The sequence below is a fragment of the Hordeum vulgare genome, chromosome 7H (genome assembly GCF_904849725.1).
Source record: "Hordeum vulgare subsp. vulgare chromosome 7H, MorexV3_pseudomolecules_assembly, whole genome shotgun sequence".
NCBI lineage: Eukaryota > Viridiplantae > Streptophyta > Magnoliopsida > Poales > Poaceae > Hordeum > Hordeum vulgare.
This window is the reverse complement of record NC_058524.1, coordinates 599,658,635-599,675,214: the sequence shown is the minus strand read 5'-3', so window position 1 is coordinate 599,675,214 and position 16,580 is coordinate 599,658,635. Positions and strand designations below refer to the sequence as shown.

Sequence of the window (16,580 nt, the reverse complement as noted above, 5' to 3'; positions counted from 1 at the left end):
GACGTTCGACAAGACGCTGCCTATAATGAAAGAGTATGAAAAGCTGACGTGGTATAAGCAATGTTTTAAATAGTTGCCTATAAAGCGGAAATTGCCTTTGGCTCCCCAGCTCCGTGGAGACCTTTGAATTCAAACTCCAAATTTCATGAAAATTCGTATTTTAATATTTTAAAAAATTCTGAAAAAAATACATAGATAGATGAAGGTATAATACACAAGTGTGTAAATTTTCAGAACAAAATAGGATGAAATGAGGGCTGTGCAAAAAAGACAAATCTAAATTTTTTTACACATGTTACTATTCATCATTTCAGACCATGAATTTATCTTTTTTGTACAGGTCACGTTTTAAAGTATTTCGACCTGAAATTTGACATGCACACGTATCATAACCTTGTTCGGCCTCCATGGCTCCCGGGAGCCAAACGTCCGTTCTCCCTATAAAGAGCTCTTTCATTAAAGCTATGCAGTATTAATGCTAGACTGAAAATGACGCTATATTAGCCCGTTGTATCACGGTATAGCGTTAAATTTGAAGTCATTTAGCCCGTTAAGCCATTATACAAAACCATCCTTTTGTATTTCTTTTGTTTCTATTTATGATATATATGATGCATCCATGTGAAGCTTGGTTATTGAATTAAGACACCTATTGGTGCTCGGGTTTTGATGTGCAAACATGAGTATATGCATTATAGTATCAAATATATGCAGTATAGTATCATATACGATGCATGATTGTATACTTTTTTATAAAAAAACATACATGATTTAGGGAAAAGTTCTATTATAACTTTTCATAGTTTCTGACGGAGCCGCCACTAAATGGCATAGCCGCTATTTAAAACATTGATATAAATCTTGGGCCACAACTCACGCGAGATAATCGAAGAGCAACCAACCCGATCACTGGAAAACGTCTGCAACGAAAGTTCGCTAGATATCATTTTTATTACTCAATCCGTCACGGTTTAGAAAGTACTTGGAAATTCTTTAGAACCTAAATGGTTATTGGTTGGTTGTGAGATGAGCTAAAAATAGCATTCACATCATGCATGCATATAGAAATAGTATAACGATGTACTAATTAGCTGATAGGAGTAAATACAATGCACCCTAAGAGCATCTCCAACAAGCGCACGAAAAGTTCACGTCCTAAAATAGTTTTAGCGCGTCATTGTAGGAACTTTAGTGCGTCGGGACCAACATTGCTTTAGCAGATGTCCAAAAACGCGCGCCTAAAAAAACGCACTGTGTAAACTGTGAAGTGTGCGCAATCCGATGCCCAAAATATGTTGCGCCGATAATGTTTTTTAGCACGTGCCCAAAATTTTTTTAGCGCGTGCACTGTTTTGCAGCGTCTGTTGGAGTTGTCCGGCGTCCAAAAGACGAATCTTTTAGCACACGGAGCAGTTTTTAGACGCCTGTTGGAGATGATCTAAACCTTAACTGTTATGGAAATGCACTTAAGTACCTTCTAAATTGTAACGGAGGAAGTAATTAATTACATTAATGACTTGGTTTTAAATTAATTTTGCATGAAAAATATTATTTAAATAAATCTAATTAATTTCATATGTAATTAATAATCATATTAATGGCTTGATTGTCATATTGATATACTAGTATGCAGCACCACGCGGCCTCCTACATGCGTTCTGTGGTCCACGACGAGTCATTGTCACAACACAGCTCACGGCTACAGCCACAACCACAATGGCGGCGGCGAGGGTGCTCCTGCCGTCCTGCGCCGCTCTCGTCATACTCCTCCTCGTCCTGCCCTCCAGCGTCGACGCCGCCGGCACCGCCGATGGGTCGGAGGAATGGGGATACGTGGAAGTCCGACCGAGTAAGAAAATTCTTTCCCAATCGATCAGTACTACTGGTATGTGCATCGTCTTCTTCTTCCTCTAGCTCATGGTGGCGTGGTTAACAATTGAACCGCAGAGGCGCACATGTTCTGGTGGCTGTACCGCAGCCCCCACCGCGTGGACAACGGCACGGCGCCATGGCCGACCGTGATGTGGCTGCAGGGCGGCCCGGTGAGTAGCTAGCTAGCTAGCACCGATTAATCAAGAAACGATGGAGTATCCTCCATGCTAATTCAATCTGGCATGGCATGGCATGCATTGCAGGGCGCGTCGGGGACGGGCTACGGCAATTTCATGGAGATCGGGCCGGTGGACGCGGACCTCAAGCCCCGCGCCACCACCTGGCTCAACAAGGCCGACCTCCTCTTCGTCGTAAGCAAGCACTCTCATCTCATCTTCTTCTTCTTCTTCTTCATCTTTGCGTGCAGCGGCCGGGCAATGGCCGGCGATGCCGGCTGACTTGTGATCCTGAGATGGGCCGTGCGTGCAGGACAACCCCGTGGGCACGGGGTTCAGCTTCGTGGAGGGCGGCAACCAGAGCCTGATGGCGCGCACGGACGCCGAGGCTGGGCGCGACCTGACGGCGCTGCTCATCGAGCTCTACCGCCGCAACACGCGGCTGCAGGGGAGCCCGCTCTACATCGTGGCCGAGTCCTACGGCGGCAAGTTCGCCGTCACCACCGCCCTCGCCGCGCTCAAGGCCATCCACCAAGGACACCTCAACGCCAAGCTTGGAGGTACATACAGCTAAAAAAGCTTAGCAAATCCATTCCATTAATGAGCAAGCTCATCATGCATCTAATAAAAGTCCAGTACTAATAGATTTTTCGGTGTATATTAAGGCTAGTTGTAGTGGAAGTATTATATAATAGTATTATGTACTACCTCCGTCTGATGAAAAGTGTACATATAGACATTTTAAGGCAAATTATGAAGTGAAGTAAAAAATTCATTGAAAAGGTGCAAGTCACCATCTCTCCTCTTTAATTAACCAATCTCCAATGGGTTAAGTGCATGTAGAAATTAAGAAGACTATGTATAAGATGTTATTGGTCTTCATTACTTTCTACTTTAAAGTGCATTGGGAAGATAAAAGAATACTTTTTTGTAGACAAATTTTAAAATCAAACATACACTCTTCACCGGACAAAGGAAGTATATGATACTAATGTATGATACTACATCCATAATGCATATCATTATATATTCTTCATCCGTTCGAAAATATAAGTCTTTTAAGAGATTTCACAAGGACCTATTACCGATGTATATAGACATACTTTAGAACATAGATTCACTCATTTTGCATTGTATATATGTAGACTGTAGTACAACCACTAAAAAGACTTATATTTAGGAACAGAGGTAGTAGTACTTCCACCGTCACAGTTTAAAGGCATGTTTGGAAAACTCTACGAAAGCTAGGTGATTATTGATTGGCTGTAAGATGGGCTGAAAATTAACATTCACACTACGCGTGCATATAAAAATAGTACAACGGAGTACTAATTAACTGCTATGAGTAAATGCAATGCGTCATAAACCTTTTATATTATGAAAATGCACATAAATTTAATCGTGCCTTCTAAACTGTGAAGGAGAAAGTATCATAGCATATTTCATTTATTGCGATGGAGTAGTAACACATCATTTAATATGATATGGTATCATGATATGATATTTAACCCTCTATTTTTTATTTAATTATATATCACATATCAAAATTGCCTAGTTGTCATGTATAATACTCCCTTCGTTCCTAGATACTTCCTCCGTCCAAAAATTATTGTCTTAGCTTTGCGTAAAAATGGATGTATCTAAATACTAAAACTTGACTAGATACATTTATATTTAAACAAATCTGACACAAATTTTTTGAGACGGAGGGAGTATATGTTTTTTTAGAGGTTTCACCAGCGAATTACATATGAATGTATATAGACATACTTTAGAATGCAGATTCACTCATTTTACTTCATATGTACTCCCTCCGTTCCTAAATATAAGACGTTTTAAAATTCTACTATAGACTACATACGGAACAAAACAAGTGAACCTATACTCTAAAATATGTCTATATACATCCGTATGTAGTTCATAGTGTAATACCTAAAAGGTCTTATATTCAAGAACGGAGGGAGTAGTTTTTAGTGGAATCTTTAAAAAAAATAAAAACAGAGAAAATATATCATTATATATTCTTCATCCGTTCGAAAATATAAGTCTTTTAAGAGATTTCACAAGGACCTATTACCGATGTATATAGACATACTTTAGAACATAGATTCACTCATTTTGCATTGTATATATGTAGACTGTAGTACAACCACTAAAAAGACTTATATTTAGGAACAGAGGTAGTAGTACTTCCACCGTCACAGTTTAAAGGCATGTTTGGAAAACTCTACGGAAGCTAGGTGATTATTGATTGGCTGTAAGATGGGCTGAAAATTAACATTCACACTACGCGTGCATATAAAAATAGTACAACGGAGTACTAATTAACTGCTATGAGTAAATGCAATGCGTCATAAACCTTTTATATTATGAAAATGCACATAAATTTAATCGTGCCTTCTAAACTGTGAAGGAGAAAGTATCATAGCATATTTCATTTATTGCGATGGAGTAGTAACACATCATTTAATATGATATGGTATCATGATATGATATTTAACCCTCTATTTTTTATTTAATTATATATCACATATCAAAATTGCCTAGTTGTCATGTATAATACTCCCTTCGTTCCTAGATACTTCCTCCGTCCAAAAATTATTGTCTTAGCTTTGCGTAAAAATGGATGTATCTAAATACTAAAACTTGACTAGATACATTTATATTTAAACAAATCTGACACAAATTTTTTGAGACGGAGGGAGTATATGTTTTTTTAGAGGTTTCACCAGCGAATTACATATGAATGTATATAGACATACTTTAGAATGCAGATTCACTCATTTTACTTCATATGTACTCCCTCCGTTCCTAAATATAAGACGTTTTAAAATTCTACTATAGACTACATACGGAACAAAACAAGTGAACCTATACTCTAAAATATGTCTATATACATCCGTATGTAGTTCATAGTGTAATACCTAAAAGGTCTTATATTCAAGAACGGAGGGAGTAGTTTTTAGTGGAATCTTTAAAAAAAATAAAAACAGAGAAAATATATCATTATATATTCTTCATCCGTTCGAAAATATAAGTCTTTTAAGAGATTTCACAAGGACCTATTACCGATGTATATAGACATACTTTAGAACATAGATTCACTCATTTTGCATTGTATATATGTAGACTGTAGTACAACCACTAAAAAGACTTATATTTAGGAACTGAGGTAGTAGTACTTCCACCGTCACAGTTTAAAGGCATGTTTGGAAAACTCTACGGAAGCTAGGTGATTATTGATTGGCTGTAAGATGGGCTGAAAATTAACATTCACACTACGCGTGCATATAAAAATAGTACAACGGAGTACTAATTAACTGCTATGAGTAAATGCAATGCGTCATAAACCTTTTATATTATGAAAATGCACATAAATTTAATCGTGCCTTCTAAACTGTGAAGGAGAAAGTATCATAGCATATTTCATTTATTGCGATGGAGTAGTAACACATCATTTAATATGATATGGTATCATGATATGATATTTAACCCTCTATTTTTTATTTAATTATATATCACATATCAAAATTGCCTAGTTGTCATGTATAATACTCCCTTCGTTCCTAGATACTTCCTCCGTCCAAAAATTATTGTCTTAGCTTTGCGTAAAAATGGATGTATCTAAATACTAAAACTTGACTAGATACATTTATATTTAAACAAATCTGACACAAATTTTTTGAGACGGAGGGAGTATATGTTTTTTTAGAGGTTTCACCAGCGAATTACATATGAATGTATATAGACATACTTTAGAATGCAGATTCACTCATTTTACTTCATATGTACTCCCTCCGTTCCTAAATATAAGACGTTTTAAAATTCTACTATAGACTACATACGGAACAAAACAAGTGAACCTATACTCTAAAATATGTCTATATACATCCGTATGTAGTTCATAGTGTAATACCTAAAAGGTCTTATATTCAAGAACGGAGGGAGTAGTTTTTAGTGGAATCTTTAAAAAAAATAAAAACAGAGAAAATATATCATTATATATTCTTCATCCGTTCGAAAATATAAGTCTTTTAAGAGATCTCACAAGGACCTATTACCGATGTATATAGACATACTTTAGAACATAGATTCACTCATTTTGCATTGTATATATGTAGACTGTAGTACAACCACTAAAAAGACTTATATTTAGGAACAGAGGTAGTAGTACTTCCACCGTCACAGTTTAAAGGCATGTTTGGAAAACTCTACGGAAGCTAGGTGATTATTGATTGGCTGTAAGATGGGCTGAAAATTAACATTCACACTACGCGTGCATATAAAAATAGTACAACGGAGTACTAATTAACTGCTATGAGTAAATGCAATGCGTCATAAACCTTTTATATTATGAAAATGCACATAAATTTAATCGTGCCTTCTAAACTGTGAAGGAGAAAGTATCATAGCATATTTCATTTATTGCGATGGAGTAGTAACACATCATTTAATATGATATGGTATCATGATATGATATTTAACCCTCTATTTTTTATTTAATTATATATCACATATCAAAATTGCCTAGTTGTCATGTATAATACTCCCTTCGTTCCTAGATACTTCCTCCGTCCAAAAATTATTGTCTTAGCTTTGCGTAAAAATGGATGTATCTAAATACTAAAACTTGACTAGATACATTTATATTTAAACAAATCTGACACAAATTTTTTGAGACGGAGGGAGTATATGTTTTTTTAGAGGTTTCACCAGCGAATTACATATGAATGTATATAGACATACTTTAGAATGCAGATTCACTCATTTTACTTCATATGTACTCCCTCCGTTCCTAAATATAAGACGTTTTAAAATTCTACTATAGACTACATACGGAACAAAACAAGTGAACCTATACTCTAAAATATGTCTATATACATCCGTATGTAGTTCATAGTGTAATACCTAAAAGGTCTTATATTCAAGAACGGAGGGAGTAGTTTTTAGTGGAATCTTTAAAAAAAATAAAAACAGAGAAAATATATCATTATATATTCTTCATCCGTTCGAAAATATAAGTCTTTTAAGAGATCTCACAAGGACCTATTACCGATGTATATAGACATACTTTAGAACATAGATTCACTCATTTTGCATTGTATATATGTAGACTGTAGTACAACCACTAAAAAGACTTATATTTAGGAACAGAGGTAGTAGTACTTCCACCGTCACAGTTTAAAGGCATGTTTGGAAAACTCTACGGAAGCTAGGTGATTATTGATTGGCTGTAAGATGGGCTGAAAATTAACATTCACACTACGCGTGCATATAAAAATAGTACAACGGAGTACTAATTAACTGCTATGAGTAAATGCAATGCGTCATAAACCTTTTATATTATGAAAATGCACATAAATTTAATCGTGCCTTCTAAACTGTGAAGGAGAAAGTATCATAGCATATTTCATTTATTGCGATGGAGTAGTAACACATCATTTAATATGATATGGTATCATGATATGATATTTAACCCTCTATTTTTTATTTAATTATATATCACATATCAAAATTGCCTAGTTGTCATGTATAATACTCCCTTCGTTCCTAGATACTTCCTCCGTCCAAAAATTATTGTCTTAGCTTTGCGTAAAAATGGATGTATCTAAATACTAAAACTTGACTAGATACATTTATATTTAAACAAATCTGACACAAATTTTTTGAGACGGAGGGAGTATATGTTTTTTTAGAGGTTTCACCAGCGAATTACATATGAATGTATATAGACATACTTTAGAATGCAGATTCACTCATTTTACTTCATATGTACTCCCTCCGTTCCTAAATATAAGACGTTTTAAAATTCTACTATAGACTACATACGGAACAAAACAAGTGAACCTATACTCTAAAATATGTCTATATACATCCGTATGTAGTTCATAGTGTAATACCTAAAAGGTCTTATATTCAAGAACGGAGGGAGTAGTTTTTAGTGGAATCTTTAAAAAAAATAAAAACAGAGAAAGTACTATCTATGATACTTTCATTACCAGAGCTTAATTGTTGTAACCATGCATGCAGGTGTGGCCCTCGGGGATAGCTGGATTTCGCCAGAAGACTCCGTGGTAAGTCTAAAGTAACAAATGAGATAGTTGTGCTTGCAAAATCGATTGTATATAACTGATCAACAGAATTACTCCTATATATTTACTGGATTCTTGTGGATTGGTTTACTGGGTGCAGTTGTCGTGGGGGCCGCTGCTGTACCTGCTGTCCCGGATCGACGAGAAGGGACTGCAGCAGTGCGACAGGTTAAATTAAACATTCCAATTCGAATTCGGCGCGGTCATGCATATGCATGCATGTTCAAGACCTTACATACTTTTGACCTCTACGTACTTTAATTAACTACGCAGGCTGGCGCAGCAGATCAAGGCGCAGCTCAAGGCGAAGCAGTACGCGGCGGCGGAGAAGTCGTGGGAGAAGCTCGAGTATGCCGTCCACCAGCACAGCAACAGCGTCGTAATAAGCGCATCCTCTTCCTCCTCCGATCTACTTTGTGTTCGAACTTGGAACTTGTAATTAGCTAGACACATCGTGATCGTGGGGCTCGATCGTGTATGTGGCAGAACTTCTACAACATCCTCAAGGACCACTCGTCGGAGGACGCGGCGGCTGTGAGAAAGATGGGGTACACGAGCTACCTCAGCTCCAAGGCGACGAGGGAAGGCGGCATCAACGGCCTCATGAACGCCGAGGTCAAGGCCAAGCTCGGCATCGTCCCCCGAAACTTCACCTGGGGAGAGCAGTCGGGCGACGTGTTCGAGGCCCTCAAAGACGACTTCATGAACCCTAGAATCCACGAGGTGACTGATTGATTGATCCATTGTTTACATTCCCCTACTACTCACTAATTTCACTGCAGCTAATGATCAATCGATGCAGGTTGACGAGCTCCTGAAACATGGCGTGGAGGTGACCATCTACAACGGACAGGTAATATGGGTAAAAGACCCAAGCCAACACGCATTTGTAAAAAGATCCAAGTAATCAACGTTGGTTCTTGCAGCTCGATCTCATCTGCGCAACCAAGGGAACACTGGACTGGGTCCAGAAGCTCAAGCAAGTGCTGCAACTCACCTGTGCAGTGCAAAACACACTTCTGTGTATTATGTACATGCTGTTTTTGCATGGACAAGTGAGTTTAACTGTTGATGCATGTGTACATTTTGCTGTCTCGTCAGGTGGGAAGGACTGAAGAAGTTCACGGACTCGCCCAGGAAGCCGGTCTACTGCAAGGGGGGCGAGGCGAGCGGCACCCAGGCCTTCGTCAAGTCGTACAAGAACCTGAAATTCTACTGGATACTCGGAGCCGGGCACATGGTAATAATCCATCGCAACACTGACACTCACGCATTCATCTAATAATTAAGCACCTTAGGCCTTGTTCGGTTGCAACGGATTTGAAGGGGATTGGAGTGGATTGAGGAGGATTAAATCCCCTGTAAGTCAAAATCCACCTCAATCCCCTCCAGTCCCCTTGTGATGGGGATTAACCGAACAAGCCCTTACGGGGTTAGGCACAGGCAGATGTCCTACTATATATGCTGCCTGTTGAATGTACGTCCATGGTGGCCTGAAATCTAATGCTCGATCGAGAGGTTTTGCTCTGACAGGTACCGATCGACAACCCTTGCCCTGCACTCCAGATGCTGGGCGACATTACTCAGTCTCCTGCTCGGTAGAAAGAAGAAGAAGAAGAAGAAGACAATGACGAAGACAAGCAGCCTGCGACCAACACAAGGAATGATTTGTTTTTCATTTTTCTTTTCTTCACAGTAAAAATGACGGGCATTTATGAGAAAAGAGAGATACTCCTGAACGAATAGAGAGACGCATCTGTTTGACTTTATAGCATACAGTACTGGAGCAGCTGTGTTACTTTTCGGTGAGAGGGTTTTATCAAAAAGCAAAATTTATTGCATACAGTCCACACAGCAGCGACCTGACGACTGAAATCGCTATCTCTCCTTTTTGGCGGGAAAACTTTCAATCTATTTATCAAATATCGGGGTAGCACAAAAAACATGAGAAATAACAAAAAAATACATCTATGTCTGTAGACCAACAAACGATGATTATAAATACTAGAGCAAGTCAAAGTTTCGCCGCCGTCATTGCCCCTTCCTCACCCGGGCTCGGGCAAACCTAAACAGCCGAGAAATTGTCGTGCTAAAACCCCAAATGAACAGTAATTTCATATTTTATTTATTAAATATTGCAGATTTATTATTTTATTCTATAATCTTGACCAAACATTCAAATGGTTGGCTCTTATACGGAAATCCATACACCTTATATTTTAGAATGCAGGGAGTAAAAAGCCAAAGAAGTGAAAGAGGGGGCACCAAACATAGGTGTGGACCATGGCCCGTCTACTTTTTTCAAGTTTGTTAAATCAAAAGAAGTTCATGGATTTCTAAATATATTGTGAATTAAAAACAATGAATAACAAAATATGTTCATTTTTAAATGGTTCAAAAAAGATTCACAAAATTGAAATAAAATTTGTAAATGTAAGAAATGTCCACAAACTTATAAAAATGTTCCAGGATTTAAAATGTAGTGGCATTTAAAAATGTTCATGAATTTAAAATATTTATGAATCTTTAAAAATAATCTAGGATTTAAGAAAAAAAATAAATGTAATGTTCCGCGTAACTTGATAGACAGAATTTAGAAATAACTTCTTTTTCTACTCTTTGTAGAACAAAACAATGTCTTCCAAAAATTCGAAAAATGAGCGTGGTCGGCAGGATTCGAACCTGCACGGTGGACTTGAACAAAAAATCATACTTTACAAATACGATTTTTCGTCTACTCTTATAGCATGGAACAAACAAAAAAATGCCCCTTGAAAAACGCTGCTGGAGGCCATTCGTTAGTGGCACTGTCAATTTTGTTTTTAGTAACAGAAACGTTGCAGAGACAGAGAGGGAAAAAAAAAAGTGAAGAGAGGAAAAAACAGCTCGTGGTCGGCAGGATTCGAACCTGCGCGGGCAAAGCCCACATGATTTCTAGTCATGCCCGATAACCACTCCGGCACGACCACTTGCGTGTGTAGAAGATTGCGATCAGTTACACACCTTAGTACGCATTCCTCACAGCGCAGTCCGCCATCCATATAAACCGATTGAACCAGGACGCTAACTTAGCAATTACGCCATGTTCACTCCGATTAATCAACCACAATATAAAGTCACAAACTCAGATATACACTTCAATATGCTGCCGTTATTGCAATATACTGACGGTACAATCTTATGTTTTGAAGATGCCTCAAACCTCAAAGTTCTGTTATACCTTTTCAAAATTGTGTCTCGGTTAAAAATAAACTTTTTATAAGTGAGTTTTTTGTTGCTTGTGGAGAGGATAGTATTGTGCAATACTATTGTGAGATGTTTAATTGCTAAATTGGATCTTTCCCTACAAAGTATTTGGGGATGCCTGTGAGTTACTTTGGGCTTAAATGTTTTGATTAGGTTTTTGTCGATACAGAATTCTTCACACAATATGAATCTTAGGTGGGGGACACCCTTTCCTCCGGTGGGCGAGTTATTAAGGTCAACTCTATACTATCCCACATTTCCTCTTATTACATGTCCATGTTCCTTATAAATAAAATTGTTCTGGAGAGATGGGATAAGCCTAGAAGAAATTTTTTTACTAACATAGTAAGGGTAAAAAGGGGTACCATATGGTTAAATGGAGGAGAGTTTGCAAATCAAAAAATAGAAGGGACCGGTGTGAAAGACCTTAGTAAACATAATATTAATTAGCCTCCTTGTTAAATGGAGGTGGAAGTTAGAAACAAAACACGGATTATGGCCGGATGTGGTTAAAGCTAAATATAAAAAAAAACTTGTGTGGCCATAGTGAAACCTAGAGCCACTGACTCTCCTTGTTGGAATTCTAACATGAGAATAAAATAATTCTATATGGCTGGCAGTGGTGTTGAAATCAAGTGTGGCAATATTGCTAGAATACGGAAAGAATCTCTAAATGGCAAGGTCCCTTTGTGAGAGATTTCATGTACTGGTTAACATCTACCTTGATCAAGAGTGTGTTGTAGAGAAAATAGAAAGTATTGACCATGGTGTCCTATTTTAGAAGGATATTGACTCTTGATTTGTTGAAACAATGGGGGGAAGTTAAAAAAACAAGTGTGTCTTGCTAGAAAGAATGACCTACCGAATAACATTTTCTAGAGTTTGAATATATCTGGGACCTACACTATTATGTCCATGTACGGCTGGCTGGAAAAAGGTATATCGGATGCTAACTATAAATGGATTTGAGAGGCAAAAATTCCTTTGAAAAATTCAGATTTTTTTCCGTGACAACTTTTTCAGAATGCAGTACTTACTAGAGATAATATGAAAAAAAGATGGTGGCATAAGAATCATGGTTGCTCTTTTTGTAACTAGTTGGAAGCATTCCAACACCTTTTCTTCCTGTGTCGAGTTGCTAGAGTAGTTTGGAGAATGGTTGGATCTGAAAGGATGTGGATGTCGCCTATAAGGGGGTGAATAGGCACTTTAAAATAATTATGGTTTAGGCTTGAACAAATGCAGAATAAAACTAGTGTTTAATTAGTCAAGCACAAAACTTACAACAACTAGGCTCACATATGTGCACCAACAACTTATTCTAAGCAAGATAAACAACTAAGTGATAGGAAGATATATAACATGAAACAATATGGCTATCACAGAGTAAAGTGCATAAGTAAAGGGCTCGGGTAAGAGATAACTGAGGCACGCGAAGACGACGATGTATCCCAAAGTTCACAACCTTACGGATGCTAATCTCCATTTGGAGCAGTGTGGAGGCACAATGCTCCCCCAAGAAGCCACTAGGGCCACAGTAATCTTCCCATGCCCTCGCATACTGCAAAATGTTGTGATTCCACTAAGGGACCCTCGAGGGAGGTCACCGAACCCGTACAAGTGCTTTGTTTCGGTTCATGTATTCACTCTGTGTAAATGCTTTCTTTCGGTTCTTTATTAAAAAAGGTCTTAATATCCCTTAGATTTCCTTATGGACCCTGCTGCCACGGGAGGGTAGGACAAAACATGGCATGGACGTTCTTATCGCAAACACGTATGACTATATATGAAATACATGCCTACATTACATTGATGAATTGGAGCTAGTTCTCTATCTCTCTAGTGTGTAACTGTTACATGATTGATGTCATCTAAATCATTTTCCATTACCGATCCATGTGCCTACGCTTTTCATATACTGAATTTTGCTAAGTTACTATTGTTGTTGTTATTGTTACAATCAATACCAAACTACTATTGTTATTGTTACCGTTGCTACTACTATTTTGCTATGTTACTAAAACTTTTGCTACAGACAGATATCTCGAGGTGTGGTTGAATTGAGAACTCAACTCATGTGACCAAAAAATATTGTTTGGCTCCCCTTGTGTCGAATCAATAAATTAGATGTAATACTACCCGTGAAGACTGTTGCGATCCCCTATACTTGTAGGTTATCAGGCACGCGGAGACGATGATGTATCCCGAAGTTCAAACCCTTGCGGATGCTAATCTTCGTTTGGAGAGGTATATAGGCACAATGCTCTCCAAGGAGCCACTAGGGCCACCATAATCTCCTCACACCCTTGCACAATGCAAGATGCCTTGATTCCACTAAGGGGGCCTTCTTGAGGGTGGTCACCAACCCCGTACAAATGGCAACCCATGGAGGCAGTCGCCGAACCCGTACACTTTGGCAACCCTTAGGGCGGTCACTTGAACCCGTACAAATTTCTCGGGGCAATCTCGACAACCTAATTGGAGACCCCGACCCTTGCCTAGAGGTTTACACCACAATGATTGAGCTCTGAGACACCACAAACTGTCTAGGGCGCCAAAGCACCAAAGAGGCACAAGCTCTAGGGTGCCCAAACACCCAAGAGTAATAAGCTTCTCAAACGTCACTTCCACGTATCACTGTGGAGAACTCAAACCGATGCAACTAATGCAATGGAAAGAACACATGAAGTGGTCAAGTACCTCACTTCCAAATCCCACCACAACAACAAAAGCTATGTAGGAATATGAGAGTAAGAACAAGGAGCTCACTAAGACCTCCAAGATCTAGATCCAAGGGGTTCCCCTCACACAGAGGACAAAGTGATTGGTGGAAACGTAGATCTAGATCTTCTCTCTCTCTCCCTCTTTTCCCTCAAGAATTAGCAAGAATAATTGGAGGGATTGAGAGATAACAAGCTCGAAGAAGGTCAACAATGGGGACAAACACGAGATCAAACGATAAGATCCATTTGGGAAGAAGACCTCCTTCTATAGGTGGGGAAAAAATCCAACCGTTACCCCCTCATATCGCACACAAGCAGTACTACGTACCGCTCATGGTAGCGGTACTACCGCTTGGGTGGATGTGTGTCCTGCGCAATGCAATGGCACGAGGCCACGAGCCACTAGTCTCGTCGAAGCGGTACTACCGCTCACCCCAACAATACTAATGTTGGGGTTGTAGTACAGGGCCCATGGACGCAAGACAGAGGAAGGAGCACAGACAGTATCGTCGAAGCGGTACTACCACTTGTAAGCGGTAGTGCCCTACCCTACATCCGCCCCTATGTCTGCTGAGAGAGTTCCGGGAATAGAAGGTTAGGCGATAGTTGACCGATAGTGACGGGCGGTACTACCGCTTGGACGCGGTACTACCACGCCCCACTACCGACTCCACTACCGCACAGTTCCACATGAAAGTCAAAACCCCAGAGGCAGCGGTACCACATGCGGCACTGGGCAGTGGTACTATCGTCTGGGGAAGTACTACCACCGACCCAAAGTGGTACTAGTGCTTATAGAGATAGGCGGTACTACCGCTCGCCAGCGCAGTACAACCTCTTGGTACCTTCAAAACCACAACAAAAGGAAACGGATGGATATGGGAACGAACTGCCATAACTTCTACAAATTAGCTCCAAATTGAGCAATCTCAAGCTTGTTGGATAGATGAAAACAAGAACCAAGAAAGATGATGCAAGGATGCAAATGGTTTGACCTCTCAACGAGAGACACCATCAAGCTACTCACTTGAGAGCCCCTTTGATAGTATGACGATCGATCCTATAACCCGGTCTCCCAACTATCACCATGAGACCGGTAAAATAGAAAACCTATCAAGGACAAGCCTATACCTTTCACATAGTCCACTTAAGCTAGATGATGACGATCTTGATTTCCTCGAGATGGACCACCTTTCTTGATTCTTTTGGATTGATGAGGACTAGTTGATTGCTCCCCCATAATCCACTATGGGTGAGCCACTCTTCGGCACATCTTCACAAGTTCATTGTCACCACAATGGGCGGCAGGCATCAAGTATGATCTTTTCGTGATTCTCCACTTGAACTTGCACCCCGCAAACATGATGACACTCACCACTTGATGTCATCCTCCATGGGTTGTATGAGATAATCCTATTGACGCAAGCCCATGGACACATACCTAACCCCATGTAGAACTATAACATAGACCATGGGTTAATACACAAAGCGTAATGGACAATGCTTACCATACCATGGGATCACTTGATCCCTCTCGGCACCTCATGTACGCTTTGTGTGTTGATCAATTTGATTCAATTTTTGAATTAGTCTTGATCAACCGTGAGACTTATCTTATGTCTTCATAAAGATGATGTCTTCAAGGTAAACATGAATGTTCTGTTGGGGAACGTAGCATGGGAAACAAAAAATTTCCTACGCGTACGAAGACCTATCATGGTGATGTCCATCTACGAGAGGGGATTTCCGATCTACGTACCCTTGTAGATCGCACAGCAGAAGCGTTAAGAAACTCGGTTGATGTAGTGGAACGTCCTCACGTCCCTCGATCCGCCCCGCGAACCGTCCCACGAACCGTCCCGCGATCCGTCCCACGATCCGCTCCGATCTAGTGCCGAACGGACGGCACCTCCGCGTTCAGCACACGTACAGCTCGACAATGATCTCGGCCTTCTTGATCCAGCAAGAGAGACGGAGAGGTAGATGAGTTCTCCGGCAGCGTGACGGCGCTCCGGAGGTTGGTGGTGATCTAATCTCAGCAGGGCTCCGCCCGAGCTCCGCAGAAACGCGATCTAGAGGAAAAACCGTGGAGGTATGTGGTCGGGCTGCCGTGGCAAAAGTTGTCTCAAATCAGCCCTAATAGCTCCATATATATAGGAGGAGGGGAGGGGAGGCTTGCCTTGAGGCTCAAGGATCCCCAAGGGCTGCGCCACCAAGGGGAGGAGGAGTCCTCCTCCAATCCTAGTCCAAATAGGATTGGAAGGTGGAGTCCTTCTCTTCCTTCCCACCTCCTTTTTTTCTCTTTGATTTTCTATCTATGGCGCATAGGGCCTTCTTGGGGTGTCCCACCAGCCCACCAAGGGCTGGTGCGCCACCCCCAAGGCCTATGGGCTTCCCCGGGGTGGGCTGCCCCCCCCCCCCCCCGCCGGTGAACATCCGGAACCCGTTCGTCATTCCCGGTACATTCCCGG

General features: G+C 40.2%; 1 protein-coding gene and 1 non-coding gene across 2 annotated transcripts; one reads left to right on the top strand and one right to left on the bottom strand.

The window, feature by feature from the left end:
* The first annotated feature begins 1,642 nt into the window (after positions 1–1,642).
* Positions 1,643–9,981, top strand: LOC123410477 (serine carboxypeptidase-like 51). Its single transcript, XM_045103424.1, has 12 exons — positions 1,643–1,849; positions 1,948–2,042; positions 2,136–2,243; positions 2,362–2,608; positions 8,079–8,122; positions 8,241–8,308; positions 8,414–8,519; positions 8,627–8,863; positions 8,943–8,993; positions 9,067–9,119; positions 9,242–9,380; positions 9,674–9,981. Exons 1-12 carry the CDS (start codon positions 1,717–1,719, stop codon positions 9,740–9,742), a joined length of 1,350 nt encoding a protein of 449 aa, XP_044959359.1. The 5' UTR covers positions 1,643–1,716; the 3' UTR covers positions 9,743–9,981.
* A 1,046-nt stretch (positions 9,982–11,027) lies between these two features.
* Positions 11,028–11,109, bottom strand: TRNAS-AGA. The gene has a single exon. It is a non-coding gene; the product is annotated as a tRNA-Ser (tRNA).
* Positions 11,110–16,580: the final 5,471 nt, after the last annotated feature.